Source organism: Manis pentadactyla, chromosome 17, assembly GCF_030020395.1.
Source record: "Manis pentadactyla isolate mManPen7 chromosome 17, mManPen7.hap1, whole genome shotgun sequence".
Lineage (NCBI taxonomy): Eukaryota > Metazoa > Chordata > Mammalia > Pholidota > Manidae > Manis > Manis pentadactyla.
The window spans coordinates 62,761,263-62,784,476 of NC_080035.1; the positions used below are offsets into that span (position 1 = coordinate 62,761,263).

The window sequence follows — 23,214 nt, forward strand, 5'->3', positions numbered from 1 at the left end:
TTACATTGTTGCTTTAAGATGAAAGAGGTTTTGCTGCAACAGATGCTAAGAAAACATTTTATAGCTGTTAAGTGCCCTTAGGAGTTGTCTCATGTACAAAAACCTCATTTCACAAAACTGACACTTACTTAATTTACAGTGCTAGCTAAGGGTAGAGCTAGATGGTTCCTTTTAGCCCAACAACATTCAATTTCCTTCTATGTCTAATTCACCTAAATTATCTGAACATTTTTCTGAAATCAACTATGGATTTGTGAAGTCACAAGACACTTTTGTGTGGGTAATTTCTTTATCCACTATTGAACTTAATTATCAATTTCCTTTGGAGGAACACCCTGCAGTGTTGTTAGAAGACCCCTATAATTGCCCATCTTATGAGTGGGCACTTGTCTGCACGTTTGTATCTTGTTCCACATATACTGAGCTCCTACAATGCAAGCCATTGCACTGTGTATTAGTGATGTAAGAGAGGAATCATGAATTACGAAACCTGACAAACCAAGTTGATTCAAATCCTAGTCTCCAATGTTATTTTAGCTTTTCTAATGCTTGGTTCAAAAGGGAATCAGGGGTGTTTCATTAATTATCTCATAGAGTTGCTATGACTATTACTTATTTATGTAAGTAGTCTGCCTTAGTGCCTGGCACATTTTAGGGATCAAAAATGAAGCTTTTATCAAGAGCCTGGCTTTGACTTCGAGCTCTTGATCTGTTTGCAGGATACTTTTGTTTTTGAATTTATGAAATATCCTCTGTATAAGTAAAGCAGGGTACGGGGATTAGAAAATGACCAAGAGAGGGGAGACAGGCATCTGTGAATAAACCCTGCAGTATAACTTGGTGCCCAGGGGTACTGGCGGAAGCTAATGAAGCTCCAGTTTTAGGAACCCATTTGTGTGTCCACTTCCAAGGCCCTAGAAAGGGCCCTAGCAATGTTCCCATGGCTTGTGCTTTTGTAAAATTTGCAAAAATAATACAATTTTGCATTCATTTTCTTTAAAATGGCCCTCTAAATTTTTCAAGATCGTCTTACAAAACCCGCACCTGACGGTCCACCTGATCAAGGTAGGAAGAGTTAAACAGTTAAGGACGCGCTTTAAGTGCGCACTGGAACTCACTCCCGTACCCCTACGAGTCCTACCAGGCGGACACACGTTCTTCGGTAGGGACTGCGTCCCCTAGAGCCAACTGGGGTGCTCCGAGCTCTCACCCGGTAGGTCTCCGGGTACCGCGTGGGCAGAGAGGCCCCTGAGTAGCACCCCGGGAACACGCCGGCGCAGCGGCCGGACACTGAGGGTTTTTGTCCGTCCGCGCCACCGTCGCGGGGACGACCCTGGCCGCTGTGTCTGCGCATGCCTGAGAGGGCGGGCCAGTTCCCACGTCGGGGAGGAAGGCGGAGAGCCGGGGTGGGCGCCGGCGGGGGCATTTGCCGGCGACACCGAGCGTGGGCCGGAAGTGGGGGAGCCGAGCGCTGCGCCGCAGGAGCTGCGGGCCAGACCGTGGCGAAGGCGGCGGCCCCTCGGCTAGAGGAGGAGGATGAGGAGCGGCGCGGGAAGACGCTGCTGCGCGGCGCCGGGTTCCGAGTCCGCGGCCGACTGCGCAGCCTGCGAGCAGCTCTGAGTAAGCGCGGGGCGGGCCGCGGAGGGCGCCCGGGGGGCCTCGCAGGCGGCCGGGACCCTGTCCTTGCACCGCGGGACCCGTTTCGGAGCCTCCGGGCGGGGACAGCCCCGGAGAAGCGCCTGTTGTGGACCCAGGCGCGCTGCTGGGACCGGGACCGGGACCGGGACCGGCCGCGGTGCCCCAGTGACGTGCCCGAACCCTGCCGGGACTCAGCCCCCGCCGCCCGCAGGGGAGGGAAGCATCCAGCCGCTCGGTCCCGGGGCCCGGCAGCCCTGGTCCGGCCACGTCGCCTACAGGTTTGCACCTGCGAGCGCCACGGCGGCAAGTTTGCGGTGTTTGAGGAGCAGCACGAGCACCCCATGCAATTGGAGTCAGCTTTGTGTAGATTTTTGTTAACGTTTATTTTCTGCCAAATGCCTTACTAGTGTCGTTACCTAGGGTGTCATAACCCAAAGTTACTCTTAACGTCAAAAGCCCTTCTACCTGAGAGGGACTGGGCTTTAAGTTTTGATGTTTGATTTTCATTGATCCTCTCCTGGGTTTTTTTTGGCGTGGATTTATATGTGTGTGCATGGTGCGATTAATCACATATCTTTTACTAAAAGGTTAAGTTTTATTCTAATAAATAAATAAGCGTTAGGTCGTGGTTATCTTACCTGAGACAGACTGCTCAATTCGGTCGCTGTTAATAGAGACTGTGTGCCAGGCACGCTGTGTGCTGAAAACACAGAGTTGAATAAGATGAAGTCACCGTCATCAAGGAACTCAGTCTTCCTAAAGTAGATGAATTACAGGACAGGAGTAAGTGCGCCCCCACCCCCACACACGTTTGTACAGAATAGGGAATGGTTGGCAGTGGCGAGCAGAGGTCCAGGGAAGGCTTCCTGAAGGGGCTGCTACCTGACCTGCGTTCTGACGGAAAGACACGGCACTGCCCTAATTTCCCGTGCGTGAGTGCGCAGGTGTTCTCCAGCGAATCTCCTCCATTATTTAATCCAAGCCTAGCAGGACTTCTGGTTGTACTTACTTTCACTTACTTTTGCTCTGGGAGGTAATAAAATACCTCGTTTTGTCTTTTAGAAGTAGCTGCATTTATTAACACAGTATGGGCTGTATTTGACCTCGGTAGTTTTTCAATTATGTTTCATCTCTCTTTACGTATGAGGAAACATACATTAGTGAGGCCGCGTTGGAAAAGCCCCTGGCTGCTAAGAGACCAAGCCCGACGCTCCCCTGCCACTGCACCTCACCGCCTCTCACTGATAGTGAATTTGGAATGAGGAAAGTAAGGCAGCGTGGGAGTGTCTGTACATGCAGGTCTTGGTACGCCACCTGCCTTCTCAGGCGCACTTTAAGCCCCTTGCCTCCTGAAGAAGATTTACTAACCAAGTTGTCCTGGATTAACAATATAACTTAGTGGTGGGTCCAGGAAACTGTCCAACCTAACATTTTTCTGTGATCTCTGCTCTAGTCACTTATCTCAGGGGAATCGATTTCTATTTCTCTGTTCATTAATTTAGAACTCAGTTATTACTCAGAGACTCTACAATCTTTCTAATTCTTGTTTAGTCACCTCAGGAATGCCTGAGGCCCTTATATGCCCTTTTTAGAATAGGTCTGAAAGAGTTGCAGCTCTTCTAATAACTAAGAATTTTTTCCCCCTCAAATGATAGCCTCTTTAATAAATGACTGCATTTTATGTTATTGTTTCATATATGTGTTAACTCCTACGGGCAGTACATTCAGCTGGGATTGCAATGGTATAGAATTTTCAGGGTATGGGCTATGCATTTATGAACTAGCTTGAGAATCACTTCTGTAACATCAATTTTATAAGAAAATAAATTCAAAGTTTCATCCATCTAGTTTATAGTAAACTGTTTGGAACGTTATCCTGTTCTAAGCTGGAAACTGCCTGAATTTTATTATCAATCTTAATTGTAATACACTATTTGCATTTTTAGTTTTGTGGGTCCTTTTATTTTTAACCATTTTATTACAGATATTTTTAATCTCAGAACAAATTGTGATTGGCTTCCATAGTGACAGTAATCTGTCATCTTTGTTCCGTCAGTGTTGCCTGTTTGCCAGGTCTTCCACGCTCCGAGCGAAGGGAAAAGCACAAAAATGGTGCTGTGTTGCTGCCTAGTGTAATGTTTGAGATATGCGCAGGCAGATTTAAATTCCAGTTTAAGATGCTCTTCGAGCTATTAAATTACTATCCAGCATCTCGATAGGCAGTTATCATTCATTTGTCCCATAGGACTATTAATATACACTTTTTCATCATTGATGACATGTGGGTAACCATCAGGGAAATAGATAATTCATTCTGTGGTGCCTCCAACACACTGGTAGCGGCTATTTGTGTTTCCGTTTCAGCTTTGCAGCTGGCATGGTTTCTTAACTTTCCAGTGCTTAGCAGGAAAGGAGATAGATTGATGCAGGAGAGCTGAATCTGAGTTTTATAGTTATTGGAATGTGATTGGAAGCTGTAAATTCCACCAGAGTCTGAGCAACGGGATACTCATTCTTTCCCTGTGATGTAGATGTTAGCAGTGACACAGGAATTTGCTTTCTGCTTTCTATAGTCTTCACTTGAACCTACACGTTGTTCCGTCACCTGTAGGTATGTTTTTTAATGTATAAGCAGTTTTTATTTGTAAACAAGCTGTTGGAAAATTATCCATTTCAGAGGGGGTTAGGCCCTTAAAAGTAATAGTATACTTACAAGTTAGGACTTTTAGAATTGTATTTATAATTGCTTAAGTCATATTGTTTTTGGGGAATTCATATTTAATTCAGGTATAGGTAAACATCTGTAGTTTTCAAAGAACTTTTACTGTTGGCTGAATCAGTAAGTCAGTACACTGTGCAATACAGTATAAATTTTTGCAATTAAAAAATAACTAGAAAAATTAGCATTTGCTTTTCTTTGTGAGTCAGTCCTAACCTTCATTAAAATATAATTTCATCTGTGATTGAAAGACGAATGTATTTATCTACTTTACTCCTAGTTATTCAGACTATTAAAATGTATCCATTTCCATAGTCTGAGTTTTAGTTCTTGATATATTTGTTATTCTTTGTTTTCAATATTTGGACAAAATATTACTGGATAGAAAATCTATCTGGATAGATTATCAACCTCAGAGGGAGAGCAGTACTCTTTGGTACGGAGGAGCATGAGGATGGTTGTTATCATAGACTTGGAATTAATCTTTAATCTGTTTTTCATCATTTACATTACTTTTCATTGGAGAGATTACCCTGAGTTCCATTAGCAAAGTTAAGAAACAAAACAAAGCACAAACCCTGCAGAGTTCGTGGAAACTCATGTTAGTTCCTTGTATATTTATTTCCTGGCTTTTCTTTCTCCCCTCCCATAACTACACATTCCTAAAACACACACTGTTCTGTGTAAAGCTGTTTAGCCAGACTTATTTTCTTCAGTTTAACTGTGTGTTCTTTAAAAATATGTTACTTTGACAATAGTGGTCCGGGAAGGAGACTGAAAATGTATGATGAATAAAATATTTTACAAACCTCAACTGCAAAATGAAATCATTACATCTGTGAATATCTGAGATTTCTAGAGACCCACTTTTAATTCTGGGTGCATACTTACCTCTCTCACTAACTTCAGTTACTGTTAAAAGTCACATAACTAGGGCCTCCAACTTTCTATTATACTAGTTAGTAAAGACAATACTTTTTATTACCTAATACCTGCTTTATCTTTAATTTTTCTTTGCCACTTATAAAATAGAATATGTGTGACCTTAAGGATTATTCAGGTCACCACTTGCTTTTACAAATGTAGAAACTTAGATCCAAAGTAAAAAAGTGATACCCATTCAGAATGTGGCATTTAGATGTGGACTTGGCTTGTGATGGAGAATGTGTGGAGCAGCAGTCACTGAGTAAAAGCCTCACTCGGGGCCACGCAGAGCCCTAGGCCAGGCTGAAAGGTCATCTCTCCAAAGCTTGTCATCTGTCTTATATTTATGACTTTTGGGGATCTGAAGAATATTAGGTGTTTTTATTAAAGATGCTTCTCTTCGGCGTCTAGCAAACATTAGTAACCAGTATGTATTATAATGTTTAAAAGATTTAAATTAACGTATTAGATCACTCTTAATTTGAAGGATACAAGTCTCGGGGTGGCGGGAAGGCAATACAGTTATATAGTTAGGTGGTACAGAACAGTGGTTCTCAAACTTTTTGGTCGTAGAACCCCTTTACATTTTTAAAAATTATTGAGGATGCCAAAGAATTTTTGTAAATATGGACTACATTTAGAGATATTTATTGTGTTATAAAGTAGGGAGTTTGTAAAATATATAACTATAATTTTAAAAAATGACAGAAAAAATCCAGTACATATTAACATCCTAATATTTTTATGCAAAACAGCTGTCTTTTCAAAAAAATTAGGAAGCATTATGACATTGTATTACACTTTTGTAAATGTCATTAATGTCTGTGTACTAGAAGACAGGCTGGTTATCATGTTTCTGCATCCATTCTCAGGGTAGGTTGTTTTAGGTGACATGTGAAGAAAATCAGACTCACACAAATCTGTTTTTATAAAGGGAAGAGTATTCTCGATAGGTGGTCACTTCTTAAAAGTCCGTTATTCTCAATAGGTGGTCACTTCTTAAAAGTCCATTACATTGTAGAACCTGAAACCTGTGTCAACGATCTTTTTGTCTCTGTTACATTAAAATCCTTTGGTTTACCTTGTAATGAATTTTTTACTCGTGTTTGATTTTGCGATACCATTCATTGGTCATTTGGAAAAGACTAGTGTGCTCTTCAAAAACAAATAATTGTTACTGCTTCTTCAGTGGCATTGCTAAGTAGAGCTGACCCTTCCCCTTCCCCCTTCCCTCAAGTGAATGGTGGTAACGAACACAGTGGGTCCTGAATGGTGTCACTGCCTTGATTCTTGCTAAGGCAACAGCAGATTTTATTCATCATTGGTTTTGCACCATTATTGCAAGTGTCAGAAACAGTGAAAGGCAAATAGCAGCTAGTGTAATTATAATATTGATCTTGACCCCTTGAAAGGATCTCGGAGACCCTCAGGAGTTCTGCAGCCAGATTTTGAGAACCACTGGCATAGAGAGATCTCAGGTTTAATAGAGACCTTAAAGTTTGTCCAGTTCAACTGCTCTAATTTTCTTTACAGTAGCCTTGCCAAGTATCTATTTAGATTACACTTGAATACTTCCAATTCCTGTGAATAATCGTGCTAAGTGAATAAAAATAAGTGGCATAGACAGCTGTTTGATGGAAAGTAAGAGAAATTCTTAACCCTGGAATTACTTTGTCCTGTTTTTGAAAAGTTTGCATAAATTTCCACTTAGTTTCTATAAGTAATCAAGTGTGATGTAATCCAGAGATTACTAAAATTATGCTGTAAAGAGTACATGTTAAGGTTTTTTTTTCTTTTGTTATATTTAAGGACAATTGTGATCTTTATTTGATCTTTATTTATTAATGAACTTATGTTAGAAATATACAGTTACTTATGTCCATATCTGTTTCCTAAGTAGATCTTGAGCTACTTAAGAACAAGGACTAGATTTATAACTTTTAAATAGTCTGTAGTGCCTAAGCACCATGATTCAAGTAGCCGAGGTCAGCACATATTTGGGGCCTTGTTGTTAATCTTTAAGAGTATGCTTAGATGCTTTGGGTCTGAAGAGCCTGGGAAACCAGCCATGGGATTGCTTCAGGGGTCCTCTCTGGTGTGAGAGCTCTCTGGGGATTTGCACGTGTCTTCTGAGGACTCATGTCATCGAGGGTAGCCACAACTTTGGTACTGACCTCTATTTGTTTAAGCATCAGCTTATAGAATAGTTACTTAAATGTTTTTCGTTAAAAATGGAACCATTTGCAATCCTCCAAGTACATACGTGAGGGAGCACATGGGATATTACTGGAGATCAAATGAGTGTACCCATTACTCAGTTGACTTATCACCAGGTGAACACTGTAACCAGTGTGGTGGTTCTGACAGTGTCACAGCTTTAAATTGTTTTTATTTTTAGTCTTAAATTGGTTATTGTGTACTACTCATCCTGGGCTGATATTTCAAGACGGAGCATATGTAGCATTAAACCTGAACCAAATAATGAGGACCATAGTTCTCAAGTCGATAACCAGATCTATAAATTGGATTCATACGATGAAGTGCTTATATAGTATATCAAAATATTGCTAATACTTCAAAACTGTTCTTTTAAAAGGTAAACAGTTGTAATTATATTTACTTTGTCTATAACTTATAGTAAAGTTAGTCATGCTTTTAATAATTTTTTGATAAGTGCTTATTAATATCAGTATGACACCTCTAATCACTTCATCTAAATAAAAAACAAATTATTTTAAAGGGTGACTTTTTTCATTCAAATACAAGACCTGTACATATTATAATAATGTGCCTATTTTTGATACCATAACACATATTATATTTTAGTTTGCATGCCATTATGTATTGAGCCGCAGAAGCAAATCTGTGTTCTTAAACAATACGTTGATACCTTGTGCTTGTTTGTTTCCTGTTAACATAAAGCATGTAAAACATCAGGTGAGGAGGAGGAGGATATGCTTAGTTTTGGATGAGTTTGAGATGTCAGTGAAGCATCAGGTACTTGAAGAACAGATACACTAGGATCGTAGATGGAATAGATATAGAGAATGGGAATAACTTATAGAAGTTTGGTCATTGGATCATGAGAATGAAAGAGAAAAGTGGAGAGACTTTGGAAAATACCTACGTTTAGGGTTAGGTAGGAGAGAGAAGCCCGAATTGGAGTGTACTGGAACCTGAGAAGGGTCAGTGCATGGGGCCACTTAGGGGTGTGGTGTTACAGTGAGGACTGAGAAAAGTCCATTGGACTTATGAGCAAGTGAGGCTTGCTTTTTATGAGAGATCATTATGAGAGCTACACATCAGATTCTCAGATAATAGGTAGTTAAGGAGTTACTGAGGGTGGTTAACGCTACAGATAAGACAGGTTTTAGAGACATCGACATGTGAGAGCCGGTGTGATAACATGGCAAAGGCAGAATTGAGAAATGGGAGTAAGTCAGGTATTTAACATGTGGGCATAAGGTTAAAAACGTAGTAACAATGTAGAAGAAATCTGGAAGATGAGAGGACATTGGTCGGCTAAGTTTTTATGCTCTGCAGGTCTGATGTTCTTTCCCTACAAACCACCTTTCAAATTAGTATAATCTTGGGTTTAACTTTGAATATATTAAATTTCTCTTGTTTGTTTATTATACTGAAGTGTCAGTAAATGCATTTCAACCTGCAAAAGAACCTGGCAAATAAGCCATCCCTTTTGGCTACACATTTCATGAATGTTTTGTCCCATGGGAACATACTGTGAGGGTTAAATAATTGCGTTCCTTATTCTGCACGACCAGCAGCAGTGGCCTGGAGTTCAGCTGGACATTTGCACTTAAAAGACCTAATAGACCATACCTGGCCCCAGCGTTTCTTTGCTTTGTTGAAAGATACAGGCTAGAAAACCCATCCTGTCCATATCAGGTGTATTGTTGCTAAGTGATAGCTCAGGCTAGTGGAAAGAAGACACATGAGTGGGAGCAGGTGCCTCCCTGACTTAGCTGCTTCCTGCTGTACAGAAAACAGTATCTTTTAGAACAGCACATGGGCATAGAGGCCAAGACTAACAGAGGACATGCCAGTTACATATCCCACTTAGAAGCCGCTCTTCAGACTTCCCACACGGCCTGTGTGGCTCTGTTCACTGTCTGCTTAGTCCAGATTTAGTACACCAATAGGGGTCAAATTTACCACACAAAATGTTGCTTAGAAACATAGCTAATATCTCACTCTTATGAGGTTTCCAAGGAAACAGTGCTAGGGGGTTAACCAGAAGTCTTTTTTTTTTCCATAGAGGAGAAAAGGGCTTGTTAACCCTTTACTTTCACTAATGTATATTAACGAAATAAATGGAAAGCATGTGTACCCGCTGGCTGCAGGGTCTGTGTGGGGAACGTGTCAGAGGCAGTACTTGTTTTCGTTGACTGTCGTAACATCTAGGTCCGTGTGAAGTTGTACATCTCAGCGCATGGCTTTAGTAATCATATGTTGCTGATAGTTTCAGCAAATTTAGTAAATACAAAATCTTTCCTATGTTAAGTTTGCTTGTTTCAATTCCTCTAAGAGGATAGAGGGAGGTATGACAGAGACTAGGGAGCAGAAACAATTGGCAAATTGGGTTAGGTAAAAATAAGACAGTCTGTGAGTGGAGGTTTCTTTTTAAACACTAATAAACCATAATGTTAAAGACACGCACACTCCAGAGTAGTTTTTATTAACCTGTACTTAAAATCGACTTCCATTGGCTATTCCTGAAAATAAATTGACATTTATTCTGACTTCTACAGTTTAACAACCCATTGTAAGATTACACTTATACAAAGTCAGCTAGTTGAGGTGACTTTTCAAGAAATGTTTTGTCACAAACTGCAAGCTTAACCCCTATTATTCCTAATGTGGAATATTAGGAAATAATGGACTCAAATATGCCCTTTTTCCTGATGTCAAGTCTTAAACATGCCGAGTGCTCAGCATAGTTATGTTTTCTTAAAGTCTGATAATTTAGATATATTGCTGAATTCTTCAATTAAAAACATTTTAGTCTTGAGTATTTGGAAAATGGCATCAAATGCCCAGTAGGGGTATAGTAGTGAAAAGGAGAAACACAAGTTTCTGGCCTTAGAGATTTAAATTGAATATTGTATGTTGAAACTTGAAATTAAAGAGGCTACTTCAAGAAAAAAAGATAATTTTTCAAAGTTTGAATAATTGAAAATTTTAACTGTATGGGTTTAATCTATGCAGATATGTGTATATATACATATGGTTTGAATTTCTAAGTATGTCTTGTCTATGTATTAGGAGCTTTATATTTTGACTGGTATTGTAATAGTTTTTTATAAGAACTCTGTCTGATTTGGAACCCAAGTCAGTTCACTCTCATTATCCAGGTTAGAAGGAGTGCTGTGCCATGCCCTTATCAAATTTCTAGGTTTTTTTCTTGTCTTACATATGCTTGCTAAATTCTGAGGTTGGTATTAATTTGAGCAGAACATGGTTAAGAATGTAGTAGTACAGCCAGAATACTGGTCACAAAAGCAGATAAAGTTAATAAATCTATATAGCATTTAGAAATGCTTCTTTTATTAATTTCATTTGATAATGCTGAACATCCTTGTATATAGACATTTTAAAAATTCTCATTCTACTGAAAAGGAAATTCAGACTGGAAATAAGTGATAAACCCAGGGATATTTAGCAAATGTATGGTAGAGCAGACTTGAAAGGTGGTGGAATTGTAGTGTGTTTTTTCCTACTATATCGCCAGCTGGTGTTCAGTTACTCATCACTCATACCAAATGATTGGCTTGATGTTAAAAAAAAGCAGTAACATTTTTCACTAAGGAAATGTCTTGACTGGTATCTTATCTTCCAAATCGCGCAGTTCTGTAATATATTTGTATTTTGTATTGTGAACCTTGTAAACCTAATCATTACACAAAAATTATTTTAATTTGTTGTATGCAGTTAATGCCAGTGTGTTTTCCAATTTTCCCAGTGCAATTTCTGGATACAAATGAATCATTCAGATACCACTTTTACCTAAGAAAGTTAAGTTAAATATTAAGTGACCAGGTATGTTGGTGAGACTTACGCACCACAATGAAGGAATGTAGCGCAACCCCGTGTCACGTAAGCTGTTGGTAAATAGTGGCCAGAGAGTTCTACGTAAGAGGCACTGATGATTGACCTTGGACACATTTTTCCCTGTGCAGTGTTAGTCGGCGTGTTTGGCCGCTGCCATGCAGACTCTTCCTAACTGATTTTAACCAAGGCTGATAACCGGGTCCTGAGGTATTGCTTCTGTAGTTTCTAAGCCTGTATTTTTGCTGCCGTAAATTTGCCTAACCCAATTTGCCAATTGTTTCTGCTCCCTAGTCTCTGTCATACCTCCCTCTATCCTCTTAGAGGAATTGAAAACAAGCAAACTTAACATAGGAAGGATTTTGTATTTACTAAATTTGCTAAAACTATGAGCAACATACAGTTACTAAAGCCATGTGCTGTGAGATGTACTTCACAGAGACCCAGGTGTTATGATAGTCAATGAAAACAAACCTCCACATTCCTGCTGTCCTTTAGCTTAGTGTGAAGCTCGTGTAGTACAACTTGCTACGACTAGGTGGCAGTGTTGATTTCAGAGAAATTTCAGAAAAATGCTGTGTTCTTGGTTTATGTTCAAAGAGTTATTTGAGCAAGAATTCATATTTGAAAGTTTATGTTTAGTGAAATAGAAAAATGTACGAGGTGAAATAAAGGTGAAAAATCAAATCAATTAAATCATTTCACTTGTCTTTGTAGCCAGTCTTACTCAACTTGGTTTTATGATTTTTTTGTGTTTAAATCTCATTTGGTTGCCTAGAATGCCACATTTATTAGCTCAAGGCCTATGATAATATTCTTTAAATCAGTCATTAGCAATTATTTATTAAATTTAAGAATAATTTCTTTATGGTAGTTTTGCTAGTGAGTAAAAGAATATTTTTTAAAACTTGGTCAATATATAAGTGGATGTCACTACTACGTACAAATATTGTAACATCTCACCTCTTTTGCCTTTTTAAGATAACATGCATAAATTTATTTGATAACACAATTGACTTTTGGTAGCTTTTCTGTATTTACATCAGTTATATTTTTCAGCAACCTTTAAAAGTTTTTTTCTCCAGTGAATCAGTTTCTTCATTTATCACTGGTTCTCAAATAGAAATAGAATTTCTTTGTGTTTGTTTCACACTTATCCCAAAGTGTTTATGGCCTTATCAATAAATTATAGCTATCTTTGTGACTGACTAGTATAAAATTGTAACAAAAACTGTATGAAAGCCTTTGCATTATTTCATGATACTCACAATCTGAAATTTCTTTTTAATTAGATGTGAAAGACAATTTTTTTTTATCTTGCTCCTTTTATTAAGTGAACCATCCTTAGTATGAAATTAATAGTTAAATATATAAATGTAAGACATAATATGAGAAAACCTAGAGGGAAAAAAATCCTCATTTTAATCTGAGACAAGGAATATCAACTCCAATTAGCCTTTATCAGCAATTTACCTTTTCCTTACAAACACAAACAACAGACAAGGTTAATCATTTCACTCTTCTTAATTGGTGACTGGGACTCAATAATGTCCTTAACTTATTTTAAAGATCATTTTAAAATCAAAGCACTAGTATGACACAGTAAACATATAGTACAGATATCCAAATTTCAAATCTGGCTTTTGCTAGATAGAGCCTAAGAATGAAGAAACATTTGTCCCTTTTCCAGGCAATAATTTAAAATATATTAAGTCCCACTGAATAAAGATTGTAAAAGTTCCCAGTATAAAAACCTTAGCGTTTGACGTTTGATAGTCATTTAATTCTACGGTGGGAGAGAGACTGAGTTTTGTTTGCTTTCTGTAATTACTTCACAGTCTCCCTCCATTTCAAAATTGAGATTCACAAGTGAACTGGATACCACTGTTTCTGGTTGATCTGTCTGAACCACAGAGTCAGCCTGCAGCTTATTCTGTTGGTATTGTCTTTCTGCTTCTTCAGACATCCTGTTTTCTTCTTCTTCTTCTTCTTCCTCCTTCTTCATCCGGTAATACTCATCAATGGCATACTGGTATTTTGGGGTGCTGATGCCCAAAACAGATGCAATCTTCTTTCCAAGAAAGTCACACACTGAGAGGGTTGATGTGGCAGCACGAAGCATATAAAACCATAAGTAGGGGCCCCAGGTAAGTTTTGTCGGATCAATAGTAGGTAAAACTTCTTTCTTCTCCAGGCCATCGACTTCATCTTCATCTGTGCTGTACTCTTCCATCGTTTCACCACTGACAAAGTGGATGACTCTCCTTGGCACTTTCTTCTTTTTGCCTCTGACTCCCAGTTCTACATTTTCAAAGCCTCTTTCATTACCCACCCGCGGCGCCTGCTGCCGAGGCTGCGACGGCTTCTCCTCCCGCAGGGCCCACTGGCTCCCGGGCCATCGTCGTCGCCGCCACAGGGCTGCTGGCGCAGCAGCGCCCGCCTCACGCTGCCTGAAAGACAAATTTTTAAACTTTTTCTCAAAAAAAATACAATATTAGAAACTAGTGGTTAGTTTAAATTACTTTTTAAGTTCAGTTGCAGAAAACTTCAGGTAGAGGGGAAAATACTTTATTTTTATCCTAGTTTGTTTAATTTCAATTTTCCTATAAGAAAATAAAATTGACAATAAATTATATTGGATTGGTCATGGTTGGTTAGAATCTATTAACTGCCTCTTCCCTAAAATTTGCCCTCAACCTACCTAGCTCAGTAAAGCTATAGGCACAAAATCAATATACAAAAATCTGTTGCATTTCTATATACTAATAATGAACTATCAGAAAGAGAAGTTTTAAAAACAATCCCATTTACAATTCTACCAAGAAAAAAACAAACCTAGGAATAAATTTAACCGAGGAGGTGGAAGACCTGTACACTGAAAATTATAAGACATTAACAAAAGAAATTGAAAAAGACAAATAAATGGAAAGATATTCAGTGCTCATGGATTGGAAGAATTAATATTGTTAAAATGACCATACTACCCAAAGCAGTCTCTAAATTCAGTACAATCCCTATCAAAATTCCAATGGCATTTTGCACAGAAATAGAACAAATAATAATAAAATGTGTATGGAGCCACAAAAGGTGCCGAGTAGCCAGCACAGTTTTGAGAAAGGAAGAGAAGGCTGGAAGCATCACACGCTTTGACTTCAGACTGTATGACAAAGGTCTGGTAAGCAAACCAGGCTGGAGGTGGCATTAAAACATTAAAACAGACACATAGATCAATGGACAGAATAGAGGGCCCGGAAATAAACCCATGCATGTATGCTCAATTCACTTATGACAGAGGACCAAAGATATACGATGGGGAAAAGACAGTTTCTTCAATAAATTGTGTTAGGAAAACTGGACTGCCACATGCAAAAGAATTAAACTGGACCACTGTCCTATACCATACACAAACACTAAATCAAAATGGAATTAAAGACCTGAAGGTAAGACTTAAAACCATAGATCTCCTAGAAGAAAACATAGGTGGTATGCTGCTTGACATTAGTTATGACAATGCTTTTTTAGATCTGATACCAAAAGCAATGGCAACAAAAGCTAAAATAAACAAGTGGGAAGATAGTAAACTAAAAAGCTGCACAGCAGAGGAAACCATCAACAAAATAAAAGGCAGTCTACTGAATGTGAGAAAATACTGCAAATCATGTATCTGATAAGGGATTAATATTACAAATTATATGAAGAACTCATGCAACCCAAAAGCAAAAAGCAAGTGATTCAATTAAAAAATGGGCAGAAGGTCTGAATACACATTGTTCCAAAGAAGACAGACAACTGGCCAACAGGTCCATGGAAAGACGCTCCACATGACTAATCAGAGAAATGCATGTCACATCTGCAGTGAGATACCACCTCATACCTGTTAGAAGGCTAGTATCAAAAAGTCAAAAAATATCAATTGGCAAGGATGTGGAGAAAAGAGAACCCTCATGCACTGTTGGTGGGAATATAAATTGGTGCCACCACTGAAAAGCAATATGGAGGTTCCTCAGTTAAAAATAGAACTACCATATGGTCTAATAATTGCACTTCTGGGTATTTATCGAAAGAGAATGAAAACTCAGAGAGTTGTATGCACTCCCATGTTGACTGCAGTATTATTTACAATAGCTGAGACACAGAAACAACCTAAGTGTCCTTTGATGGATGAGTGGATTGAGAAAATATGGTACATAAATATGGTACAATATTACTCTATAAAGAAGGAAATCTTGCCATTTGCAACATGGATGTATCTTGAGGGTGAAGTGAAATAAGTCAGACAGAAAAAGACAAATAGTGTACAATCTCACTTATATGTGGACTCTAAAAAGAAAAGCAATCCCAGGCTCACAGCTACAGAAAACAGATTGCTGGTTGGCAGAGGCCGGGGCTGGGGGGGGGTGGGTGAAATGAGTGAAGGGGGTCAAAAGATACAAGCTTGCAGTTATAAAATAACTAAGTCCTCAAGATGTACTGGGACAGCATGTTGACTGTAGTTAATCCTACTGTATCGTGTATTTGAAAGTTGCTAAGAATAGATCTTCAAATTCTTGTTAAAAGAAAAAATTAATTTTGTAACGATCTACAGTGATGGATGTTAACTAGGTTTGTTGTAGTGATCATTCTGCAATATATACAAATACCGAATCACTATGTTGTATACCTGAAACTAATGTAATATGTCAACGATACCTCATTAAAAAACTGCTCTCAACCTACCTCACACACCGGCGGGTGGACCAAGAGCTTCAGAGTCATACTGATTGGTCTCTGGGCTCTTTGACCTGCAGAGCGGGGACCACAGCGGACTCACTGATGCCCCACAACTCCATTCCCTCATATAAGAAATTGGGAACATGGCATCAGCTTATTTTTCTTTTAATGTCAAGAAGAATACATGGCTGAAAGTACCTGGCAGTAAATAAGCACTTTTGATGAACACTTGTGTTTCATAAATACAGCTGGTGGAAGAAAGGGGATGATTGAGGACAGAAAAGGCAAGGGGCATTAGAGCAACTGGTTTTGTGGATAGACTGATGGATGCTTCCAAGGATTCACCCAGTACCATGATTTATTATATCATGGATCTAAGTTTTAAAGTAATCAATGTGTGTGGAATCACTGATTATTTTTCTCCCCCTCTCTCTCTTTAGGACACTCACAGAGAGCTACGATGGAAAAGTCCTGGATGCTGTGGAACATTGTTGAAAGATGGCTGATAGCCTTGGCTTCATGGTCTTGGGCTCTCTGCCGTATCTCTCTTTTACCTTTAATAGTGACTTTTCATCTCTATGGAGGCATTGTCTTACTTTTATTAATATTCATATCAGTAGCAGGTATTCTATATAAATTCCAGGATGTATTGCTTTATTTTCCAGAACAGCCGTCTTCCTCACGCCTTTATGTCCCCATGCCCACTGGTATTCCGCACGAAAACATTTTCATCAGAACCAAAGATGGAGTGCGTCTAAATCTTATTTTGATAAGATACACTGGAGATAATTCACCCTATTCCCCAACTATAATTTATTTTCATGGGAATGCAGGCAACATAGGTCACAGGTTACCAAATGCATTGCTTATGTTGGTCAACCTCAAAGTTAATCTTTTGCTGGTTGATTATCGAGGATACGGAAAGAGTGAAGGAGAAGCGAGTGAAGAAGGACTTTACCTGGATTCCGAAGCTGTGCTAGACTACATGATGACTAGACCTGACCTGGACAAAACAAAAATTTTTCTTTTTGGTCGCTCCTTGGGAGGAGCAGTGGCTATTCATCTGGCTTCTGAAAATTCACATAGGATTTCAGCCATTATGGTGGAGAACACATTTTTAAGCATACCGCACATGGCCAGCACTTTATTTTCATTCTTTCCAATGCGTTACCTTCCTTTATGGTGCTACAAAAATAAATTTTTGTCCTACAGAAAAATCTCTCAGTGCAGAATGCCTTCTCTCTTCATCTCTGGACTCTCTGACCAGTTAATCCCACCAGTAATGATGAAGCAACTTTATGAACTCTCCCCATCTCGGACTAGGAGATTAGCCATTTTTCCTGATGGAACTCACAATGACACATGGCAGTGCCAGGGTTACTTCACTGCCCTCGAGCAATTCATCAAAGAAGTAATAAAGAGTCATTCTCCTGAAGAAATGACAAAAAGTTCGTCCAATGTAACAATCATATAATGTTTTTCCTGTTTGATTAATGCAGTGTATTTTAATTTGGGCAGAATGATAAAGAATGTTCCTTTCCAGAAGTGTGTTCTGTCTGTGCTTGTCTGAAGAGTGACATTAAACTTTGAAAGGACTTCAGTACTCCTTTAGGATAATCCAAATATTTTTTTTACATTTGAAGAACTATAATTCTTGGGATTGTTTCATACATTTTTGTCAAACCTTTCAGTGTGGTTATGTATCCATTGTCTAGTTTAATATGCCAGTATAATAGTGTATTCAAAAGTTTCTTGTTGCTAAAATGGTATAGTCTATGTGACACTTAGATTAATGGCTGGGTGTGGAAGGAGGCGGGAATGAGAAACCTTTGGGTATAACTCCTTTAGTAAATATCAGGACAATCATGATAAGCCAACTTTCTGTAACTACATTTTTCACCATAAAGTTGAAATGCATGATGGTATTTTATTCTTTGAATTATGCAATGCAATGTTTTTATTGTAAATAGCACTTGCCATATACCAATGTATATGGTAACCTGGGTTACATCTATTTTTATGTAAACTCTATTTTGTTTTTGGCAAGAAGTGAAATTGAGGCCTGTGTGCAGGTTGCCGTTGAATTTTGCTCTGGTGAATGCTGAGATCCAGCTTTTTCTTACAAATAAATGGGACCCCACTTTCCAATATAAATGTACCATGTTTTGTTGGGTACAGTCTGGATCATGGCATGTAAAACAGAAATTTAGAATTTTACTGCAGCTTTGATGTGCATATTTGAACTTTTTAACATTTGTAATTTTGGTGGTAAGAGAATTTTAGCTTCTGTCAGTTTTGTAAGTCTACAGCTGAACCACTAGTAGCAGTCATAATGAAGACTAAACCTTGTTTAAGAATTAAATTAGGAAGTCTTACCATTACATGATTGTACATACTGTTTTACAAAAGTTCCCACTTCGGATTTTTAAGTCCCAGTATCCGGGTATATTTAAACCACGAGAGCCAAGGTAATAATATATTGGACTTTCTGAAAATAAAAGTTAAAGCAAAAAAAACCCCCACTATGTCCTTTGGTTTAATGTTGCAATTAGTATGAAATAGAACTCCTGCATCAAAAGACAGCTTTAAGAAGTGTTATTTCTTTATGTTCCACGTGTAGGAATGTGGGAATGAAGGAACTTTATAAAGCTTTTATCACAGAAATTATTGCTGCATTAAACAATTAAATGGTTCTAAGTGGGGAGTAGTATTTAGACATATAGAAGAGTAAGAAAATCTTACTTATAAAAAGAGCCCCTTAAAACTTGCAGGATTTACTTTTTAAAAAATGTAAGCTATGAGGCATAATTGTGCAAAGTTGTTTCAAGCAGTCCTCAAAAATTAGGTGTGATTGGCTCTGTACATTGTATGTCAACTTTAACATATGATATTTTGAATACTTTAGATGTATTTATTGACTTTGTGCAAGCAGCTAGAGTAGAAAAATAATGGGTCAGTAATCTTGACCCTAATTTAAAACTCTTCCCATGGACATAGGGCTAGAAATACTTTTGCCAAATAACATTCTTATTCACTTTATGTCAGTGTTTAGAAAAAATATATAGCAAGTATGATTTCTAAAACAAGATAATGTTTTTCTATAAATCATTGTAAAAAAAAAGTCATGCTTTTTAAAAAAAAGTTGGTAATGCATTTCATGAAAGGTATAGTTTGTATGTATAAATTCACCACAATTAATGGCTATTTTTCATCTTGTCAGTCATTGCTATGTAGAATGACTATCCTAAATAATGTATTAAAAAGAAAAAATACAACAAAATATAGTATATTTAGACATGAGCTTACATGCCTAAAGCTTAGACTTGTATCATTCTTTAATGTTTACAAAGTATCTTCTTAAGTTTTCATGTAATCATTTAGTCTTCTACATTATGGTGGAATTTATCAACTTCAGTTGTAAATATTGTGCTGATGAAGTATAAAAGTTTTTTCTTCATCAGTGTTTTGTTTTATGCTGCTTTTTTTTTTAATACTCTCAGTTTATAAACAATCTTTTCTTTTAAGCCACGACTTCCAAACTTGTAGAGTACTTGTTCCATCCCTGTCTTTGTTTTCTTCAGGTGAAAGAACCTCTCTCTCTGTAGCGAAAGGAAGGGCTGTGTCTAGGGGTTAGTACATCTTTTCTCTCCTAGCGTCTGTATTTGAGACCATTTCCTTAGATGGGCGGGGGCAGAAAACAAACTTATCAGGGGCCCATGACGCCCTTGTTATTTTTCAAAACATCTAATTTTGTGGCCAAAGCAATTGGTCTTAATAAAACATGAATTATTCATGCATCATTCCTTGATTTGGACTCATCTAAGTGGGAATAGAAGTGTGTCTGTCTTGTGCATTAATGTCTGGCTCATTTATGCAAGAGCAGTTATAGGATTTGAATGAATTTTAATTTAAGTTATTTTAAATTTGGAAGTCCTAGAATGATTTTAAATATGGCCAGATACAGTTCATTTAGGTGAAAATCCGTATTTTAAAAGGGGGTTTTTGGGGGGGAAATGGCAAAAAGTATATTGCAAAATATCGGAGGAAATAATTTGTAACCGAAGAATACTAAATGGATAGAAGCAGCTGGGAAGGGAACTAGCGTGGTTCTCAGATGTAGGTCAGGGAAACAACGAATGTGATCGGCGCAAAGGAAGCTGACAGTACAGAACCACCTTTGGATGCAAGGCATTTCTAACAAAGTGACTGGAGCACCTGCCATTGCAACTGCCCCTATGGATTTGCAAACACTGTGACTATAAAATTTATATTTTTGTTAAAATGGTATTCTGAATTTTGTCACAGGGCAACTTAAATTTCTTTTTTCATCACGAGCTGTAGACGCTTAATAATTACCCAAGTTCCAGTTTCGGAAATGTGCCACTGGATTAATTCCATCGTAATACATCTTGTTGAGAATCCATGCCACCAGATGCTTTCATACTCATTTCTTAACCTTTGTAAGATTTGGTTGGAGGTGGCAATAGGTTTGTTGTTGGAATTAAAGGCCATATTCAATTTTATATGTTATCTTGCAGGCTCAGCTTAAGTGTAATTTTTATTAAGTCCCTTCTTTGAGGTTAGGAGTAAATAAGGTACACTTTTAAAAAGAATGTCACAGAAATCACTTTAAATTAGTCCAGGATTGAGATATACTGAAATCCTCCCCTGACCTCTTTCCTCTCCATTTCTCCTATTATATTTGAACACAATTACGGAGGAAAAAACTGTGAAAGAAAGTCATAATGCTTTTGGATTCTCCACTTAAATTTGTGTATTTTCATATCACTCAGGTAAGGTTTGAAGTGACAGAGCACAGACATCTATTTTTTAAATCTATATGGTAGAGAGTGAAACATACTTCTGTTTGTTTATATTGCTATATATACACATCATTTTAGCTAGCCCATACTAATACGTTCATTTGTATGGCAAAAACAAATTCATTCATCCTAATAATAACACATTTTTGCCAAGCAGTGCAAATATACCTCCACTTACATTTTGTATCTTAAAAATGTAGTTTAAAAACAAGACCGTATAAGACAGTTTTTTACAAAAAGTGCCATACATACATCTGTAACAGGGATGAGTGTGTGTTGTTTAATTTATAACAATTTCTGTCAGTACAGCATATACTGAAAAGTTTTCAACATATTCAAGTACCTTCATGATAAGTTAATCCAGTTTCATAATGTAAATCATATTTTTGTTATTTCCCATATTTTATTTGAAGCAGTAATAAAATTTTATAAAACTCAAATTTGAATGTTACCATACCATTATGTGCTAACCATGGCAAGCAGACATTTACATTTGTTTTTTTACAATAAATTTCTTTTAAAATATACTTTCTGTTTGTATACTGACATGCAATAAATTGATACATTAAAAATTTGGTTAATGTCTTAAGATAGTTTGTACTCATTTTTTAAAATTTTTATTAGTTTTCTATTAGCCTAAGTTACATGGTAGGACATTAAAGTTTCCTTTAAGGTTAAATAAAATTCCTGAATACATACTGAAATTAATGAATTTTTACTGCAGTAATGGTGTGGATATAAAGTAGAAGTTAGGTTTATATTTTCTACATACGAACCAGTGGTGAATGAACAGGTTCCAGTGAATAGCTAAATGAATCCAGGAGCAAATGAATTTTGACCGTTCATAGTTACTTTGCCTTCAGACTGCATGAAGCGCCGTTTCACAAAGTTCTGCATTTGTTTTGTTTTTTTGGTCCCATTAGTACTGAGTTGATGGTTTGAGATGACTGCAAAAGGCTGATACTCGGCCCTTACGTGTTTGTAGTTTGCTTTCCCTAACAAGCTTGCGTGCTTGAACAGTGTCAGAGCCAGCTGGACGACAGGAGGTGTGTGACAAGCCTTCAATGTCCCTGTTCGCATGGAGATGAATCCACTTACTGTCATCCAACTTCCCATGGGGTAGATTCAGTGGGAAGTAGGGTTTCTCATGTACTTCCCTGGGAGATTGCTAACCTGAATCTCAAGGGGAAGCAGGTTTTAGATCATTATTTCTTGTTTACCGAAGGTAATTTTTTTCACATTCCTATTTCACTCTTCAACCCTTGCTTTGCATTCTGTTACATCCTAAGATCATGAACAGTTGGATCTGGTTAAAGAAAATAACTCCTATCTTAATGAAAAGTGAGGGGTAAGATATTTTCTGAATACATAAGTGTAATGCCAAGTATAAAATGTGTTGTCATTGAACCCCACAACTTTTGAGTAATTTGCAGTCCCATTTTATAATCAACAGGCTTGGAGGGGCTTAGCAATATACTCAGAATAACCCAAAATGGAGCCAGGATTTGAATTCAGTTGTAACTCTAGGGCAACTGCACATTGCTTTGTTAATCAATGAAACCATTTGCAAATTTTTATTCATTGTAATAGATTTAAGACATTGAAATGGAATTTAAAATGGACTAGTTCTTTGGGAATACTCAAGAATTGGCTACAAATGGAAACATAGGAATATTTTACAATAAACTACATTTTTTTCAAAATAGTTGAAATGTGTGTTCTGTTGGAAAATCTTACAGCCTATAAGGTGGTAAGGTGTTATAGATAACCTTTTATAGATAACCAAAGCTCAAAAGATATGGGAGTCATCTTCCTCATAAAGTGAAACTGATAACTTTTTAAACTGATTTTTATGTTTCTTTCTCCAGTAAGATACATTTCCCTAACATTTTCACTACTGCCATATCAGTCTGTGAAATTACTTTATAACATCTAACATTTATCTCAAACGCTTGTTACATACCGACTCCTTTTTAATAATTTACTCATGGTAACTAAGTAGTCTGTGAACTGGTTTCTAACTTCACTGATCTCACTCCTTGATCTGTGTCCTGTTCGAACTTCCAGAAAAGCTCCGTGCCTTTCCCTTCCAAAGGGCCTTTAGTGCCTGCATTCTCATCAGATCAAAGGCTGCCTTCTTGGTCCATAGGCTCCTTCCCAAAAGAAACATAACTGTGTCCTAAAAGATGGCTACTTTTTCTCTCATGAATCAGTCATTCCTCTTCTCTGCCTTGACTTATGTCCGGTGCTTTAACCTCCAGACCAAATGTCTTCAGCTTGCTGGGTTCCTGAGCTCATGACCCAAATTCATGGAAACTCTAGAAATAGCTTCTG

The 23,214-nt window shown here is 37.8% G+C and overlaps 2 protein-coding genes across 2 annotated transcripts; one reads left to right on the forward strand and one right to left on the reverse strand.

The window, feature by feature from the left end:
* Nucleotides 1–1,366: 1,366 nt before the first annotated feature.
* ABHD13 (abhydrolase domain containing 13) lies at nucleotides 1,367–21,457 on the forward strand. The gene is made up of 2 exons (XM_036893624.2): nucleotides 1,367–1,620; nucleotides 16,498–21,457. The coding sequence occupies exon 2, from the start codon at nucleotides 16,518–16,520 to the stop codon at nucleotides 17,529–17,531; it is 1,014 nt and encodes a 337-aa protein (XP_036749519.1). The 5' UTR covers nucleotides 1,367–1,620; nucleotides 16,498–16,517; the 3' UTR covers nucleotides 17,532–21,457.
* Nucleotides 12,935–13,767, reverse strand: LOC118916572 (protein FAM177A1-like). Its single transcript, XM_036893625.2, is given in 2 exon segments — nucleotides 12,935–13,680; nucleotides 13,682–13,767. Coding segments are annotated over 2 exon segments (612 nt in total). The 5' UTR covers nucleotides 13,747–13,767; the 3' UTR covers nucleotides 12,935–13,133.
* Nucleotides 21,458–23,214: the final 1,757 nt, after the last annotated feature.

Coding starts and splice junctions, on each gene's coding strand:
- ABHD13 (XM_036893624.2), top strand. CDS start 16,518: ATGGAAAAGTCCTGGATGCTGTGGAACATTGTTGAAAGATGGCTGATA.